Consider the following 19,665-nt stretch of genomic DNA (forward strand, 5'->3'; position numbering starts at 1 on the left):
GGGGTTCTGTAACATTGGGTGTCGGGGTTCTGTAACATTGGGTGTCGGGGTTCTGTAACATTGGGTGTCGGGGTTCTGTAACATTGGGTGTAGGGGTTCTGTAACATTGGGTGTCGGGGTTCTGTAACATTGGGTGTCAGGGTTCTGTAACATTGGGTGTAGGGGTTCTGTAACATTGGGTGTCGGGGTTCTGTAACATTGGGTGTCGGGGTTCTGTAACATTGGGTGTCGGGGTTCTGTAACATTGGGTGTCGGGGTTCTGTAACATTGGGTGTAGGGGTTCTGTAACATTGGGTGTCGGGGTTCTGTAACATTGGGTGTCAGGGTTCTGTAACATTGGGTGTCGGGGTTCTGTAACATTGGGTGTCGGGGTTCTGTAACATTGGGTGTAGGGGTTCTGTAACATTGGGTGTCGGGGTTCTGTAACATTGGGTGTCAGGGTTCTGTAACATTGGGTGTCGGGGTTCTGTAACATTGGGTGTAGGGGTTCTGTAACATTGGGTGTCGGGGTTCTGTAACATTGGGTGTAGGGGTTCTGTAACATTGGGTGTAGGGGTTCTGTAACATTGGGTGTCGGGGTTCTGTAACATTGGGTGTCAGGGTTCTGTAACATTGGGTGTCGGGGTTCTGTAACATTGGGTGTCGGGGTTCTGTAACATTGGGTGTCGGGGTTCTGTAACATTGGGTGTCAGGGTTCTGTAACATTGGGTGTCGGGGTTCTGTAACATTGGGTGTCGGGGTTCTGTAACATTGGGTGTCGGGGTTCTGTAACATTGGGTGTCGGGGTTCTGTAACATTGGGTGTAGGGGTTCTGTAACATTGGGTGTCGGGGTTCTGTTACTGGATTAATAATCCCCAGACCCTGAGTTCAATTCCTAACACAGCAGTTTCAGAATTCAAGTTCAGTTTATACAAATCAGGAAATTGAAAATCTGGTCTCAGTCAGTGACCATGAAGCTGTCGGATTGTCATAAAAACTCAACGGGTTCACTGATGTCTCTTTAGGGAAGGAAACTGCCGTCCTTACCCGGTCTGGGCCTATAGGTGACTCCTGTCCCACACCGACGCGGTTGACTCTTAACTGCCCTCGGAGGTCGCCCAGCGAGACACTCGGTTTGTATCAAACGAATGGTCCAAGTAGGCGGCTCACCACCACCTTCCCAGGGCAACTGGGGGTGGGCAATAAATGCCAGCCTTGCCAGCGACACCCACAGCCCAGGAATAAAATAAAGAAATGTTTGTGCTTATCAATTTCACGGGGTTGGGGGTAATATATTAACATGGATAGAGGATTGGCTAACTAACAGAAAATAGAGAGTCGGGATAAATGGGTCATTTTCCTGTTGGCAAACATTGACTAGTGGGGTGCTGCAGGGATTGGTGCTGGGGCCTCAACTATTTACAATCTATATTAATGACTTGGATGAAGGGACCGAGTGTAATGTAGCCAAGTTTGCTGACGATACAAAAATGGGAGGAAAAGCAATGTGTGAGGAGGACACAAAAAATCTGCAAAGGGATACAGACAGGCTAAGTGAGTGGGCAAAAATTTGGCAGATGGAGTATAATGTGGGAAAATGTGAGGTTATCCACTTTGGTAGGAAGAATAAAAAATAAAATTATTATTTAAATGCAGAGTGATTACAAAGTGCTGCAGTACAGAGGGACCTGGGGATACTTGTGCATGAAACACAAAAAGTTAGTGTGCAGGTACAGCAGGTAATCAGGAAGGCAAATGGAATGTTGGCCTTTATTGCAAGGGGGATAGAATATAAAAGCAGAGAAGTCCTGCTGCAACTGTACAGGGTATTGGTGAGGCCACACCTGGAGTACTGCGTACAGTGTTGGTCTCCGTATTTAAGGAAGGATATACTTGCATTGGAGGCTGTTCAGAGAAGGTCCACTAGGTTGATTCTGGAGATGAAGGGGTTGACTTATGAAGAAAGGTTGAGTAGGTTGGGCCTGTATTCATTGGAGTTCAGAAGAATGAGAGGTGATCATAGAAACATAGAAACATAGAAAATAGGTGCAGGAGTAGGCCATTCGGCCCTTCGAGCCTGCACCACCATTCAATGAATTCATGGCTGAACATCCAACTTCAGTACCCCATTCCTGCTTTCTCGCCATACTCCTTGATCCCCCTAGTAGTAAGGACCTCATCTAACTCCTTTTTGAATATATTTAGTGAATTGGCCTCAACAACTTTCTGTGGTAGAGAATTCCACAGGTTCACCACTCTCTGGTTGAAGAAGTTTCTCCTCATCTCGGTCCTAAATGGCTTACCCTTATTCTTAGTCTATGACCCCTGGTTCTGGACTTCCCCAACATTGGGAATATTCTTCCTGCATCTAACCTGTCTAAACCCATCAGAAGTTTCAACGTTTCTATGAGATCCCCTCTCATTGTTCTGAACTTCAGTGAATACAAGCCCAGTTGATTCAGTCTTTCTTGATATGTCAGTCCCGCCATCTCGGGAATCAGTCTGGTGAACCTTCGCTGCACTCCCTCAATAGCAAGAATGTCCTTCCTCAAGTTAGGAGACCAAAACTGTACACAATACTCCAGGTGTGGCCTCACCAAGGCCCTGTACAACTGTAGCAACACCTCCCTGCCCCTGTACTCAAATCCTCTCGCTATGAAGGCCAACATGCGATTTGCTTTCTTAACCGCCTGCTGTACCTGCATGCCAACCTTCAATGACTGATGTACCATGACACCCAGGTCTCGTTGCACCTCCCCTTTTCCTAATCTGTCACCATTCAGATAATAGTCTGTCTTTCTGTTTTTACCACCAAAGTGGATAACCTCACATTTTTCCACATTATACTTCATCTGCTATGCATTTGCCCACTCACCTAACCTATCCAAGTCACTCTGCAGCCTCATAGCATCCTCCTCGCAGCTCACACTGCCACCCAACTTAGTGTCATCCGCAAATATGGAGATACTACATTTAATCCCCTCATCTAAATCATTAATGTACAATGTAAACAGCTGGGGCCCCAGCACAGAACCTTGCGGAACCCCACTAGTCACTGCCTGCCATTCTGAAAAGTACCCATTCACTCCTACTCTTTGCTTCCTGTCTGCCAACCAGTTCTCAATCCACGTCAGCATCTTATCGAAACATATGATAATGAGGGGGCTGGACAAGGTGGATGCAGAGAGGATGTTTCCACTCAAAGGGGAAACTAAAACTAGGGGGCAAAGTCTCAGAATAAGGGGCCGCCCATTTAAAACTGAGATGAGGAGGAATTTCTTCTCTCAGAGGATTGTAAATCTGTGGAATTCTCTGCCCAGAGAGCTGTGGAGGCTGGGTCATTGAACATGTTTAAGGTGGAGAGAGACCGATTTTTGAGTGATAAGGGAATAAAGGGTTATGGGGAGCGGGCAGGGAAGTGGAGTTGAGTCCATGATCAGATCAGCCACGATCTTATTAAATGGCGGAGCAGGCTCGAGGGGCCGAATGGCCTACTCCTGCTCCTATTTCCTATGTCCTTATGTTATTATGTAAGTTGATGATCTGAGTCATGCCACATGAGGGCTGCAAGTGATTGTTTTAAATAACTCCTTTCTGGTGACAGCAGAATTAGAATCCTCGAGTGAGTGCTTTGAATGATGTGCAGCAGGTCCACCTACCTGAATATTCGTCGAGTTTAAATCGCCCACAGCAAAGATGGATCCTCCATTGTGTACGGACATTATCCTTCATCAAACAGTGAAAGGCAAAGATGAAGAACCCTGTGAAGATTAAATAAGGCAGTTGAAGCAATTCTGCGGTTCTGCAAATCAGTGATGGCAAACGTGTTTTTGAATTGTGCACAATTACTGCTGAGCTATTGCAATAAAACTCAGATCACCGTGGCCCAATCCTTTGGGGATATACCCTGGAACAGGAGGAGGCTATTCAGCCCCTCGAAACTGTTACACAGGAACAAGGAGGAGGCCCATTCAGCCCCTCGAACCTGTTACACAGGAACAGGAGGAAGCCCATTCAGCCCCTCGAACCTGTTACACAGGAACAAGGAGGAGGCCATTCAGCCCCTCGAGTCTGTTACACAGGAACAGGAGGAGGCCATTCAGCCCCTCGAACCTGTTACACAGGAACAAGGAGGAGGCCCATTCAGCCCCTCGAAACTATTACACAGGAACAGGAGGAGGCCCATTCAGCCCCTCGAACCTGTTACACAGGAACAGGAGGAAGTCCATTCAGCCCCTCGAACCTGTTACACAGGAACAAGGAGGAGGCCATTCAGCCCCTCGAACCTGTTACACAGGAACAAGGAGGAGGCCATTCAGCCCCTCGAGTCTGTTACACAGGAACAGGAGGAGGCCATTCAGCCCCTCGAACCTGTTACACAGGAACAGGAGGAGGCTATTCAGCCCCTCGAAACTGTTACACAGGAACAAGGAGGAGGCCCATTCAGCCCCTCGAAACTGTTACACAGGAACAAGGAGGAGGCCCATTCAGCCCCTCGAACCTGTTACACAGGAACAGGAGGAAGCCATTCAGCCCCTCGAGCCTGTTACATAGGAACAGGAGGAAGCCATTCAACCCCTCGAGCCTGTAACACAGGAGCAGGAGGAAGCCATTCAGCCCCTCGAGCCTTTTACACAGGAACAGGAGGAGGCCATTCAGCCCCTCGAGCCTGTTACACAGGAACAGGAGGAGGCCATTCAGCCCCTCGAGTCTGTTACACAGGAACAGGAGGAGGCCATTCAGCCCCTCGAGCCTGTTACACAGGAACAGGAGGAAGCCATTCAGCCCCTCGAGCCTGTTACAGAGGAACAGGAGGAGGCTATTTAGCCCTTTGAGCCTGTTACACAGGAACAGGAGGAGGCCCATTCAGCCCCTCGAGCCTGTTACACAGGAACAGGAGGAGGCCCATTCAGCCCCTCGAGCCTGTTACACAGGAACAGGAGGAGGCCCATTCAGCCCCTCGAGCCTGTTACACAGGAACAGGAGGAGGCCCATTCAGCCCCTCGAGCCTGTTACACAGGAACAGGAGGAGCCCATTCAGCCCCTCGAGTCTGTTACACAGGAACAGGAGGAGGATATTCAGCCCCTCGAGCCTGTTACACAGGAACAGGAGGAAGCCATTCAGCCCCTCAAGCCTGTTACACAGGAACAGGAGGAGGCCATTCAGCCCTCGAGCCTGTTACACAGGAATAGGAGGATGCCCATTCAGCCCCTCGAGCCTGTTACACAGGAACAGGAGGAGGCCATTTAGCCTTTTGAGCCTGTTCCACCATTTAATTAGATCATGGCTGATCCTTTTCTTAACTCCATTTTTCCACCTTTACTCCATATCCCTTGATACCCAACAAAAATCTATAAATCTCAGTTTTGAAATTTCCAACTGATCCCCGGCCTCAACAGCTTTTTGGGGGAGAGAGTTCCCGATTCCCAGTACCCTTTGTGTGAAGAAGTGCTCCCTGTCATCACCCTGAACGGCCTGGCTCGAATTTTAAGGTGACTCCCCCTTGTTCTGGACTCCCCCCACCAGAGGGACCAGTTTCTCTCATCGAATCCTTCAAACATCTGAAACACCTCTGTTATACCACCCTTTAATCTTCGACTCTCGAGGGATACACGTCCCATCCGTGCAACCTGGTGATTGTGGGAGAGCTACTTGTTGAGGTATACATCAATGACTTAGACTTAAATGTAGGGGGTATGATTAAGACATTTGCAGATGAAACTAAAATCGGTTGTGTGGTTGATAATGAAGAAGAAAGCTGTAGACTGCAGGAAGATATCAATGAACTGGTCAGGTGGGCAGAACAGTGGCAAATGGAATTCAATCTGGAGAAGTGTGAGGTAATGCATTTGGGGAGGGCTAACAAGGAAAGGAAATACACATTAAATGGTCGGACACTGAGAAGTGTAGAGGAACAAAGGGACCTGGGAGTGCATGTCCACAGATCCCTGAAGGTAGCAGACCAGGTAGATAAGATGGTTAAGAAGGCATACAGAATGCTTGCCTTTATTAGCCGAGGCATGGAATACAAGAGCAGGGAGGTTATGCTTAAACTGTATAAAACCCTGGTTAGGCCACAGCTGGAGTACTGCGTGCAGTTCTGGTCACCACATTACAGGAAAGCTGTGATTGCACTGGAGAGGTACAGAGGAGATTTACAAGATGTTGCTAGGAGTAGAGAATTTTAGCTTTGAGGAAAGATTGGAGAGGCTGTGTCTGTTTTCTTTGGAACAGAGGAGGCTGAGGAGAGACCTGATTGAGGTGTATAAAATTATGAGGGGCCTGGATAGACTGGATAGTAAGGACCTGTTTCCCTGAGCAGAAGGGTCAACAACCAGGGGGCATAAATTTAAAGTAATTGGGGGGAGGGTTAGAGGGGATTTGAGGGGAAATTTCTTCACCCAGAGGGTGGTGGGGGTCTGGACCTCGCTGCCTGAAAGGGTGGTAGAGGCAGAAACCCTCACCACATTTAAAAAGTACTTGGATGCGCACTTGAAGTTCCGTAACTTGCAGGGCTCAGACCGAGAGCTGGAAAGTGGGATTAGGCTGGGTAGCTCTTTGTCACCCAGCGTGGACATGATGGGCAAATGGCCTCCTTCCGTGCTGTAAATTTCTATGATTCTATGATAATTGCAGTTACCTTGGAGTGTGTTGAAAATGGCGAAGAGGTACATGAAGGGGACCTGTGCCTTTCCCCATGCGAAGAAGGCCAGGCCCCAGGTTAACCCCAGCAGGATGGACAGACTGGCGCTACTCTTCAGGTGATGCAGGAACCAGTTCTGAGCGCTGCTGCTGGGTCTCTTGGCTCGCACAGCCTGAATCTGGCTCAGCACAACAATGAACATGGACAGGTTCACCAGGAAGGCCAGCCCGAAGTAGGCCACCACTGACACGTAGAACGCCATGTCGTCTCTCAGCCAGCAGCTGGTGGAAGAAGGAAAGCGTGGTGACTTGGCATTTCATTATGTCCGATCACAGTCAGAACCTCATCATCGGCCCATAACCTTCGATCGCGCTCGTTATAACAGACATACAATGTCCGTCTCTGCTACGGGTGATAAGCTGCAGTGTACACGGCAAAAACCTGACCTCTCCCAGCCTCTGTAACCCCCTCCAGCCCTTACACCCCTCCCTATCTCTGTAACCCCCTCCAGCCCTTACACCCCTCCCTATCTCTGTAACCCCCTCCAGCCCTTACACCCCTCCCTATCTCTGTAACCTCCTCCAGCCCTACACCCCTCCCTATCTCTGTAACCCCCTCCAGCCCTACACCCCTCCCTATCTCTGTAACCCCCTCCAGCCCTACACCCCTCTCTATCTCTGTAACCTCCTCCAGCCCTACACCCCTCCCTATCTCTGTAACCTCCTCCAGCCTCACCCCTCCCTATCTCTGTAACCTCCTCCAGCCTTACACCCCTCCCTATCTCTGTAGCCTCCTCCAGCCCGTACACCCCTCCATATCTCTGTAACCGCCTCCAGCCCTACACCCCTCCCTATCTCTGTAACCTCCTCCAACCCGTACACCCCTCCCTAGCTCTGTAACCTCCTCCAGCCCTACACCCTCCCTATCTCTGTAAACTCCTCCAGTCCTACACCCCTCCCTATCTCTGTAACCTCCTCCAGCCCTACACCCCTCCCTATCTCTGTAACCTCCTCCAGCCCTACACCCTCCCTATCTCTGTAAACTCCTCCAGTTCTACACCCCTCCCTATCCTGTAACCTCCTCCAGCCTCTACATCCCTCCCTATCTCTGTAACCACCTCCAGCCCCTACACCTCTCCCTATCTCTGTAACCTCCTCCAGTCCCTACACCCCTCCCTATCTCTGTAATCCTCTCACCCCTACACCCTTCGCTATCTCTGTAACCTCCTCCAGCCCCACAACCCCCCGAGATGGCTGCTCTCCTCTAATTCTGCCCTCCTGACCATCCCTGATTATAATCGTTCCACCATCGGTGGCCGTGCCTTCAGCTGCCTGGGCCCCAAGCTCTGGAACTCCATGCCTAAACCTCACCACCTCTCTACCTGTCTTTCCTCCTTCAAGACACTCCTTAAAACTGACCTCTTTGTCACCTGTGCTAATTTCTACTTATGCGCTCGGTGTCAAATTTTGTCCAATAATCGCTCCTGTGAATGGCCTTGTGATGTTTTACTATATTAAAGACGCTATATAAATGCAAGTTGTTCTTGTTGCTGACCCAGTGGTTCCCGGTGTACGGACAGTTAATGGGACCAGTCTGCAGTCCCTCCCACTGACCGCCTCACTCCTTGGGTGGCCAATCACAGACGGGAGCCTCACTGGCTCGTCACAGTCAGCGTCCTGTTGTCACCACTGGGACCCTGATCAAATGTTGTAGTACCGGAGGGCGGAGCCTGTACCAGAGGAGCAGAGCCTGTGCTGGAGGGACGGAGTCTGTGCTGCAGGGGCGGAGCCTGTGCTGGAGGGACGGAGTCTGTGCTGCAGGGGCGGGGCCTGTGCTGGAGGGACGGAGTCTGTGCTGGAGGGGCGGGGCCTATGTTGGAGCGGCGGAGCCTGTGCTTGAGGGGCGGGGTCTGTGCTGGAGGGCGGAGCCTGTGCTAGAGGGCCGGGGCCTGTGCTGGAGGGGCGGAACCTGTGTTGGAGAGGTGGAGCCTGTGCTTGAGGAGCGGGGTCTGTGCTGGAGGGGCGGGGCCTTGCTGTGCACATTCCGCCCTCGTTGAATACCCTAACTAATAGACCTTAATGTTGCAGGCCGCTTGTTAAAAACGGACTTGCAAATTATTTTGTTAAACACCCCTGCTGGCCCCCCAGCCCACCCGACCCTCTCGGTGGATCTTCAGCGTTTCCGCCAAGGACCGCGAATCACGCCGTGGATACAAGGAGCCTGAAATTCATTGCCTGCCCGAGCAGCCATTGAGCGCCAGGAACGCGGGGCATGGCGGCCAAGCTCTGGGCCAGAAACCAGGGCCTGGCGGACAAGCTCTGGGCCTGGAACGTGGGGCCTGGTGGACAAGCTCTGGGCCAGGAACACAGAACCAGGTGGACAAGCTCTGGACCAGGAACGCGGGGACTGGCGGACAATCTATGGGCCAGGAATGCGGGGCCTGATGGACAAGCTCTGGGCCAGGAACACGGGGCCTGGCGGACAAGCTCTGGGCCAGGAACACGGGGCATGGCGGACAAGCTCTGGGCCCGGAATGTTTCACTGTTGCTGAGGGCTGAGCTGGGAGAGCTGCGATGTTGCGTGAACAATGGGTCCAGTTGGGAATGTTTTACTTACAACATGTCCGACCGAGTGGCAAATTCCAGCTTGGGCTCGTAACCATAAAGCTCCACGTCGATGGCAAGCAGCGTGATGACGACGAGGGCTGGCACGCCTGTTGGGAGTACAACAAATGCAACAAATGAGTTGTGTGTTTGGGGGGAGGCAGGTTCCTGACGGGCTGCAGCTTAAAGGGCCTTTACTCACCCCACCCAATCAGGCAGAACTTCAGGATGTAATGGCGGACGTAGATATTGAAGACTTTGACCAGCGCAAAGTACATGTGAACTGCCTCCAGACCCATCCAGGTGAAGGAGGTGAGCAGGAAGTAATGCAGAGCAGCTGCCACGGTGACACACAGCCCAGGGATGTTGAAGGAGGCCATCCAGGAGTCAGTGAGGAAGACAATGTTGAGCATGAACAAGGACGTGCAGAGGTTGACCAAGATCTTCGCTGGGTAGTCACGCCGCAGTATCCTGACGGTACAAATTTTTCCCTTAGTTTGCTCAGCTACACGCAGTCTCGATTTGCCAATGGTGGTACCCACAGCAATTCATTAAACCAGCGATTTACCCGCGGATAAATCACCAGAAAAACCCGCAAATGATTGAAGGTGTGGAAGGTCAAACCAAAGCGGGACTCTGACTTTTATTGCCAGGCATAAAAACAGGCAGCAGCAAATCGACAGCCCTCCTCACACCGTGACAATTTGTAGTTTCACATCACCCCACGACATCCCAAAAACTTCAGAGCCAAAGAACCACATGACAGACATATTGCGCACAGCAAGCTCCCATAAAAACAGCACTGGGATAATGACCAGTGTCTCTCTCTCTCGCCTTCTCTCTCTCGCCTTCTCCCTCTCTCTCTCGCCTTCTCCCTCTCTCTCTCTCTCTCTCTCTCGCCTTCTCTCTCTCTCGCCTTCTCGCTCTCTCTTGCCTTCTCTCTCTCTCTCTCTTGTCTCTCGCCTTCTCTCTCTCTCTGTCTCTCTCTACTCTCTCTCTCTCTCTTGCCCTCTCTCTCTCTCTCTCTCTCTCTCTCCATCTCTCTCTCTCTCGCTCTCTCTCTAGCCTTCTCTCTCTCTTTTAGTGATGTAGTTTGAGGGATAAAATCTCCTGCCATTGTTCGAAATAGTGCCGTGGGACCTTTTACATCCACCTGAGAGGGCAGACAGGGCCTCAGTTTAACGTCTCATCCGACACATGGCCGCTCTGACAGTGCAGTGCCCTCTCAGTACTGCCCCTCCATCAGTGCAGCGTTCCCTCAGTACTGCCCCTCCGTCAGTGCGGCGCTCCCTCAGCACTGCCCCTCCATCATTGCAGCGTTCCATCAGTACTGCCCCACCAAAAGTGCGGCGCTCCCTCAGTACTGCCCCTCTGACAGTGCGGCGCTCCCTCAGCACTGCCCCTCCGACAGTGCGGCACTCCTTCAGTACTGCCCCCTCCGACAGTGCGGCACTCCCTCAGTACTGCCCCTCCGACAGTGCGGCACTCCCTCAGTACTGCCCCTCCGACAGTGCGGCGCTCCCTCAGTACTCAGGCAGCGTTGCAGCAGGAGGCGGGAGTTCGTGAGGCCTACAAAAGGCCCACCGGGAGTCCGGGGATCGGCGGCAGCATCGAGCAGGAGGCGGGGCCTATAAAGGCCAGCTGGTGCAGGTGCAGGTGCAGAAGGTAAACAAAGAAGAAGAAAGAAACCGAAAGGTGACGTCACAGCCAAGTGGGTAATTGATTGGCTGGTGATTGGTGAGTAGTTTTTCTTTTAGTTTTCCCTATCAATAAGTAACCTTTATCACTGCTGTTGCCAAATTAAGTTAATCTAGGGGTTAAGTCATGGCAGGAGAGCTCGGAAACGTGTTATGCTCCTCCTGTGCTATGTGGGAACTCAGGGACGCTGGCGACTACATGTGCGGGAAGTGTATCCATCTGCAGCACCTGACAGACCGCACTGTGGCACTGGAGCTGTGGGTGGATTTACTCTGGAGCATCCATGATGCAGAAAATAACATGAATCGCACATTTAGTGAGTTGGCCACACCACAGGTAAAGGGTACACAGCCAGATAGGGGCTGGGTGACCAACAGGAAGAGCAGTGGAAGGAAGGTAATGCTATGGTCCCCTACGGTCATCCCTCTGCAAAACAGATATACCACTTTGGGTACTGTTGAGAGGGATGACTCATCAGGGGAGGGCAGCAGCAGCCAAGTTCATGGCACCGTGGATGGCTCTGCTGCACAGGAAGGCAGGAAAAAGAGTGGGAGAGCTATAGTGATAGGGGATTCAATTGTAAGGGGAATTGATAGACATTTCAGCAGCCACAACTGAGACTCCAGGATGGTATGTTGCCTCCCTGGTGCAAGGGTCAAGGATGTCTCAGAGCGGGTGCAGGACATTTTGAAAAGTGAGGGTGAACAGCCAGTTGTCATTGTGCATATCGGTACCAATGATATAGGTAAAAAAACGGGATGAGGTCCGACAAGCTGAATTTAGGGAGCTAGGAGCTACATTAAAAAGTAGGACCTCAAAGGTTGTAATCTCAGGATTGCTACCAGTGCCACATGCTAGTCAGAGTAGGAATCGCAGGATAGCTCAGATGAATACGTGGCTTGAGGAGTGGTGCAGAAAGGAGGGATTCAAATTCCTGGGGCATTGGAACCGGTTCTGGGGGAGATGGGACCAGTACAAGCCGGACGGCCTGCACCTGGGCAGGACCGGAACCAATGTTCTGGGGGGAGTGTTTGCTAGTGCTGTTGGGGCGGGGTTAAACTAATATGGCAGGGGGATGGAAACCTATGCAGGGAAACAGAGGGAAGTAGAATGGGGGCAGAAGCAAAAGATAGAAAGAAGAAAAGTAAAAGTGGAGGGCAGAGAAACCCAAGGCAAAAATCAAAAAGGGCCACATTGCAGCAAAATTCTAAAAGGGCAAAGTGTGTGAAAAAGGCAAGCCTGAAGGCTCTGTGCCTCAATGCGAGGAGTATTCGGAATAAGGTGGATGAATTAACTGCGCAGACAGCAGTTAATGGGTATGATGTAATTGGCATTACGGAGACATGGCTCCAGGGTGACCAATGCTGGGAACTCAACATCCAGGGGTATTCAACATTCAGGAAGGATAGACAGAAAGGAAAAGGAGGTGGGGTAGCGTTGCTGGTTAAAGAGAAAATTAATGCAATAATAAGGAAGAACATTAGCTTTGATGATGTGGAATCTGTATGGTTGGAGCTGCGGAATACCAAAGGGCAGAAAACGCTAGTGGCCATTATATACAGACCACCAAACATTAGTAGTGAGGTTGGGGACAGCATCAAACAAGAAATTAGGGATGCGTGCAATAAAGGTACAACAGTTATCATGGGCGACTTTAATCTACATATAGATTGGGATAACCAAACTGGTAGCAATACAATGGAGGAGGATTTCCTTGAGTGTATTAGGAATGGTTTTCTGAACCAATATATTGAGGAACCAACTAGAGGGCTGGCCATCCTAGACTGGGTGATGTGTAATGAGAAAGGACTAATTAGCAATCTTGTTGTGCGAGGCCCCTTGGGGAAGAGTGACCATAATATGGTAGAATTCCTTATTAAGATGGAGAGTGATGCAGTTAATTCAGAGACTAGGGTCCTGAACTTAAGGAAAGGTAACTTTGATAGTATGAGACGTGAATTGGCTAGAATAGACTGGCAAATGATACTTAGAGGGTTGATGGTGGATAGACAATGGCAAACATTTAAAGATCACATGAATGAACTTCAACAAATGTACAACCCTGTCTGGAGTAAAAATAAAACGGGGAAGGTGGATCAACCGTGGCTAACAAGGGAAATTAAGGATAGTGTTAAATCCAAGGAAGAGGCATATAAATTGGCCAGAAAAAGCAGCAAATCTGAGGACTGGGAGAAATTTAGAATTCAGCAGAGCAGGACAAAGGGTTTAATTAGGAGAGGGAAAATAGAGTATGAGAGGAAGCTTGCAGGGAACATAAAAACTGACTGCAAAAGCTTCTATTGGAGTATTGTGTACAGTTTTGGTCTCCTAACTTGAGGAAGGACATTCTTGCTATTGAGGGAGTGCAACGAAGGTTCACCAGGCTGATGCCCGGGATGGCGGGACTGACATATCAAGAAAGACTGGATCAACTGGGTTTGTATTCACTGGAGTTCAGAAGAATGAGAGGGGATCTCATAGAAACGTTTAAAATTCTGACGGGTTAGATGCAGGAAGAATGTTCCCAATGTTGGGGAAGTCCAGAACCAGGGGTTACAGTCTAAGGATAAGGGGTAAGCCATTTAGGACCGAGACGAGGAGAAACTTCTTCACCCAGAGAGTGGTGAACCTGTGGAATTCTCTACCACAGAAAGTTGTTGAGGCCAATTCACTAAATATATTCAAAAAGGAATGCGATGTAGTCCTTACTACTAGGGGGATCAAGGGGTATGGCGAGAAAGCAGAAATGGAGTACTGAAGTTGCATGTTCAGCCTTGAACTCATTGAATGGCGGTGCAGGCTCGAAGGGCCAAATAGCCTACTCCTGTACCTATTTTCTATGTTTCTATGTTTCTATAGATATGTGAAGAGAAAAAGATTAGTGAAGACAAGCGTAGGTCCCTTGCAGTCAGATTCAGGTGAATTTATAATGGGGAACAAAGAAATGGCAGACCAGTTGAACAAATACTTTGGTTCTGTCTTCACGATGGAAGATACAAATAACCTTCCGGAAGTACTAGGGGACCGAGGGTCCAGTGAGAAGGAGGAACTGAAGGATATCCTTATTCGGCGGGAAATTGTGTTCGGGAAATTGATCTGCATCCCAGAGTACTTAAAGAAGTGACCCTCGAAATAGTGGATGCATTGGTGCTCATTTTCCAACAGTCTATCGACTCTGGATCAGTTCCTATGGACTGGAGGGTAGCTAATGTAACACCACTTTTTAAAAAAGGAGGGAGAAAGAAAACGGGGAATTATAGACCGGTTAGCCTGACATCAGTAGTGGGGAAAATGTTGCAATCAATCACTAAAGATGAAATAACAGCGCATTTGGAAAGCAGTGACAGGATCGGTCCAAGTCAATATGGATTTATGAAAGGGAAATCCTGCTTGATAAATCTTCTGGAATTTTTTGAGGATGTAACTGGTAGAGTGGACAAGGGAGAACCAGTGGATGTGGTGTATTTCGACTTTCAAAAGGCTTTTGACAAGGTCCCACACAAGAGATTGGTGTGCAAAATTAAAGCACATGGTATTGGGGGTAATGTACTGACTGGATAGAGAACTAGTTGGCAGACAGGAAGCAGAGAGTCAGGAGAAATGGGTCCTTTTCAGAATGGCAGGCAGTGACATAGTGGGGGGCCGCAGGGCTCAGTGCTGGGACCCCAGCTATTTACAATATACATTAATGATTTAGATGCTCCAAGTTTGCAGATGACACTAAACTGGGTGGCGGTGTGAGCTGTGAGGAGGATGCTAAGAGGCTGCAGTGTGACTTGGACAGGTTAGGTGAGTGGGCAAATGCATGGCAGATGCAGTATAATGTGGATAAATGTGAGGTTATCCACTTTGGGGGCAAAAACACGAAGGCAGAATATTATCTGAATGATGGCAGATTAGGAAAAGGGGAGGTACATCAGTCATTGAAAGTTGGCATGCAGGTACAGCAGGCGGTGAAGAAGGCAATTGGTATGTTGGCCTTCACAGCTAGGGGTTTTGAGTATAGGAGCAGGGAGGTCTTACTGCAGTTGTACAGGGACTTGGTGAGGCCTCACCTGGAATATTGTGTTCAGTTTTGGTCTCCTAATCTGAGGAAGGACGTTCTTGCTATTGAAGGTGTGCAGCAAAGGTTCACCAGAATGATTCCCGGGAATGCTGGTCTGACATATGAGGAGAGACTGGGTCTTTATTCGCTGTACTTTAGAAGGATGAGAGGGGATCGCACAGAAACATATAAAATACTGACAGGACTGGACAGGTTAGATGCAGGAAGAATGTTCCCGATGTTGGGGAAGTCCAGGGGACATAGTCTAAGGATAAGGGGTAAGCCATTTAGGACTGAGATGAGGAGAAACTTCTTCACTCAGAAAGTTGTGAACCTGTGGAATTCCCTACCACAGAGAGTTGTTGAGGCCAGTTCGTTGGACATATTCAAGAGGGAGTTAGATATGGCCCTTATGGCTAAAGGGATCAAGGGGTATGGAGAGAAAGCAGGAAAAGGGTACTGAGGTGAATGATCAGCCATGATCTTATTGAATGGGTGCAGGCTCGAAGGGCCGAATGGCCTACTCCTGCACCTATTTTCTATGTTTCTATGTTTCTGTGTTACTTTCCCTCCGACAGTACAGCGCTCCCTCAGTACTGCCCCTCCGACAGTGCGGCGCTCCCTCAGTACTGCCCCTCCTACAGTATGGCGCTCCCTCAGTACCGCCCTTCCGAGAATGCGGCGCTCCCTCAGTACTGCCCCTCCAACAGTGCAGTACTCACTCAATACTGCCCCTCCGACAGTGCGGTACTCACTCAGTACTGCCCCTCCCACAATGCGACGCTCCCTCAGTACTGCCCGTCCGACAGTGCGGCACTCCCTCAGCACTGCCCCTCCAACAGTGCGGCGCTCCCTCAGCACTGCTCCTCCGACAGTGCGGCGCTCCCTCAGCACTGCTCCTCCGACAGTGCGGCGTTCCCTCAGCACTGCACTGGGAGTGTTAGCCCAGATCTATGTGCTCAAGTCTCTGGAGCGGGACTTGAACCCACAACCTTCTGACTCCGAGGCGAGAGCTGACTGAGCCACAGCTGACACTGTACTTTCCAGTTAATGAAACATTAGACTTTGTTAAGTATTTGGTATTTTTTTTACTCATTCAAGAATTGTGGCCGTTGCTGGTAAGGCCGACATTTATTGCCCATCCCTAATTGCCCTTGAGAAGGTGGTGGTAAGCCATCTTCTTGAACCGCTGCAGTCCGTGTGGTGAAGGTGCTCCCACAGTGCTGAATTTGTCGTTGCGGTTCAGTACGGAGTGGGCCATTTCAGAGGGCAGTTAAGACCATATTGCCGTGGGTCTGGAGTCACATATAGGCCAGACCGGGTAAGGGCAGCAGGTTTCTTTCCCTGAAGGGCATCAGTGAACCTAATGGGTTTTTATGACAATCCGGTAGTTCCATGGTCACCATTACTGATACTAGGTCTTTATTCCTGATTTATTTAATTAACTGAATTTAAATTCCCCAGCTGCCGTGGTGGGTCTTTGGATCATGAGTCCAGGCGTCGGGATTAATGGCCCAGTGACATCATCACTGCCCCCAAATGACATTTTCGGAATAAATGTTTTGTGAAGTGAGATTTGAAAAGGTTTGAGGCATCAAGCGTTATCCTTTCCACGGTGCCTGCTTTATTCGTACACTGGCCCATAGCACACGTACACGTAACTACTTACTCAAAAGCCAGGTAGGTCAGCAAAATCATCCCAATGAACAAGGAGGAGACGCCACATCCGATGTAGGTTATGGCGGTGAGGATCCGCAAATTAGCAGCATCAATCGGGCTCCTGGAGATATCCTGGGGGAAGAAAGGCTTGTTATCCAGGTACAATGTGCAGAGCAGACATGCTTCACGCATTCCCGTTTTGCACCTGCCCGTGAAACACCCCGCCCGTTATACACACGTCCGTTACACACCCGCCCGTTATACACCCGCCCGTTATACACCCCGCCCATGAAACACCCCGCCCATTATACACCCGGCCGTTACACACCCGTCCGTTACACATCCGTCCGTTATACATCCAACCGTTATACACATGCCTTCATACACACTGTCCGTTATACACCCCTCACGTTATACACACTGTCCGTTATACATCCACCCGTTATACACTCGCCCGTTATACACCCTGTTATACACCGCCCGTTATACACTCTGTTATACACCCCTCTGTTATACACCGCCCGTTATACACCCCGCCTGTTATACACTGCCCGTTATACACCCCGCCCGTTATACACCCGCCCGTTATACACCCCGCCCGTTATACACTGCCCGTTATACACCCCGCCCGTTATACACTGCCCGTTATACAGCCCGCCAGTTATCCATCCGCCCGTTATACACCCCGCCCGTTATACATCCGCCCGTTATACACCCCGCCCGTTATACACCGCCCGTAATACATCCGCCCATTATACACCCCGCCCGTTATACACCCTGCCCATTATACACCCGCCCGTTATACACCCCGCCCGTTATACACACCGCCCGTTATACACCTGCCCATTATACACCCCGCCCGTTATACACTGCCTGTTATACACACCGCCCGTTATATACACGCCCGTTATACAGCCGCCAGTTATACACCCCGCCCGTTATATACCCACCCGTTATATACCCCATTATGAACCCGCCCGTTATACACCTGCCCGTTATACACCTGCCCGTTATACACCCCGCCCGTGAAACACCCCGCCCATTATACACCCGCCCGTTACACACCAGCCCGTTATACACCGGCCCGTTACACACCCGACCATTATACATCTGTCCGTAATACATCCGCCCATTATCCATTGACTCTGGATCAGTTCCTATGGAGTGGAGGGTAGCCAATGTAACCCCACTTTTTAAAAAAGGAGGGAGAGAGAAAACAGGGAATTATAGACCGGTCAGCCTGACATCGGTAGTGGGTAAAATGATGGAATCAATTATTAAGGATGTCATAGCAGTGCATTTGGAAAGAGGTGACATGATAGGTCCAAGTCAGCATGGATTTGTGAAAGGGAAATCATGCTTGACAAATCTTCTGGAATTTTTTGAGGATGTTTCCAGTAGAGTGGATAAGGGAGAACCAGTTGATGTGGTATATTTGGACTTTCAGAAGGCGTTCGACAAGGTCCCACACAAGAGATTGATGTGCAAAGTTAGAGCACATGGGATTGGGGGTAGTGTACTGACATGGATTGAGAACTGGTTGTCAGACAGGAAGCAAAGAGTAGGAGTAAATGGGTACTTTTCAGAATGGCAGGCAGTGACTAGTGGGGTACCGCAAGGTTCTGTGCTGGGGCCCTAGCTGTTTACACTGTACATTAATGATAATTTGCGGATGACACTAAGTTGGGTGGCAGTGTGAGCTGCGAGGAGGATGCTGTGAGGCTGCAGAGCGACTTGGATAGGTTAGGTGAGTGGGCAAATGCATGGCAGATGAAGTATAATGTGGATAAATGTGAGGTTATCCACTTTGGTGGTAAAAACAGAGAGACAGACTATTAGAAACATAGAAACATAGAAACATAGAAAATAGGTGCAGGAGTAGGCCATTCGGCCCTTCTAGCCTGCACCGCCATTCAATGAGTTCATGGCTGAACATTCAACTTCAGTACCCCATTCCTGCTTTCTCGCCATACCCCTTGATCCCCCTAGCAGTAAGGACCTCATCTAACTCCTTTTTGAATATATTTAGTGAATTGGCCTCAACAACTTTCTGTGGTAGAGAATTCCACAGGTTCACCACTCTCTGGGTGAAGAAGTTCCTCCGCATCTCGGTCCTAAATGGCTTACCCCTTATCCTTAGACTGTGACCCCTGGTTCTGGACTTCCCCAACATTGGGAACATTCTTCCTGCATCTAACCTGTCTAACCCCGTCAGAATTTTATATGTTTCTATGAGGTCCCCTCTCATTCTTCTGAACTCCAGTGAATACAAGCCCAGTTGATCCAGTCTTTCTTGATATGTCAGTCCCGCCATCCCGGGAATCAGTCTGAATGGTGACAGATTAGGAAAAGGGGAGGTGCAAAGAGACCTGGGTGTCATGGTACATCAGTCATTGAAGGTTGGCATGCAGGTGCAGCAGGCGGTTAAGAAAGCAAATGGCATGTTGGCCTTCATAGCAAGGGGATTTGAGTACAGTGGCAGGGAGGTGTTGCTACAGTTGTACAGGGCATTGGTGAGGCCACACCTGGAGTATTGTGTACAGTTTTGGTCTCCTAACCTGAGGAAGGACATTCTTGCTATTGAGGGAGTGCAGCGAAGGTTCACCAGACTGATTCCCAGGATGGCGGGACTGACCTATCAAGAAAGACTGGATCAACTGGGCTTGTATTCACTGGAGTTCAGAAGAATGAGAGGGGACCTCATAGAAACATTTAAAATTCTGACGGGGTTAGACAGGTTAGATGCAGGAAGAATGTTCCCAATGTTGGGGAAGTCCAGAACCAGAGGTCACAGTCTAAGGATAAGGGGTAAGCCATTTAGGACCGAGATGCGGAGGAACTTCTTCACCCAGAGAGTGGTGAACCTGTGGAATTCTCTACCACAGAAAGTTGTTGAGGCCAATTCACTAAATATATTCAAAAAGGAGTTAGATGAGGTCCTTACTACTAGGGGGATCAACGGCTATGGCGAGAAAGCAGGAATGGGGAACTGAAGTTGAATGTTCAGCCATGAACTCATTGAATGGCGGTGCAGGC

At 49.8% G+C, this 19,665-nt stretch overlaps 1 protein-coding gene across 1 annotated transcript in view; it reads right to left on the bottom strand.

The window, feature by feature from the left end:
• Positions 1 to 19,665, bottom strand: part of adgrg4a (adhesion G protein-coupled receptor G4a) — a 90,321-nt gene that overhangs the window by 21,650 nt on the left and 49,006 nt on the right. The window contains exons 15-19 of the mRNA XM_070882066.1: positions 16,640 to 16,761; positions 9,430 to 9,698; positions 9,241 to 9,337; positions 6,622 to 6,905; positions 3,640 to 3,741 (exon numbers count right to left, since the gene is read on the bottom strand). Coding sequence (XP_070738167.1) covers positions 3,640 to 3,741; positions 6,622 to 6,905; positions 9,241 to 9,337; positions 9,430 to 9,698; positions 16,640 to 16,761 — 874 coding nt within the window. The remainder of the gene's footprint in view (positions 1 to 3,639; positions 3,742 to 6,621; positions 6,906 to 9,240; positions 9,338 to 9,429; positions 9,699 to 16,639; positions 16,762 to 19,665) is intronic.

This window comes from Pristiophorus japonicus, chromosome 6 (assembly GCF_044704955.1).
Source record: "Pristiophorus japonicus isolate sPriJap1 chromosome 6, sPriJap1.hap1, whole genome shotgun sequence".
Taxonomy (NCBI): domain Eukaryota; kingdom Metazoa; phylum Chordata; class Chondrichthyes; family Pristiophoridae; genus Pristiophorus; species Pristiophorus japonicus.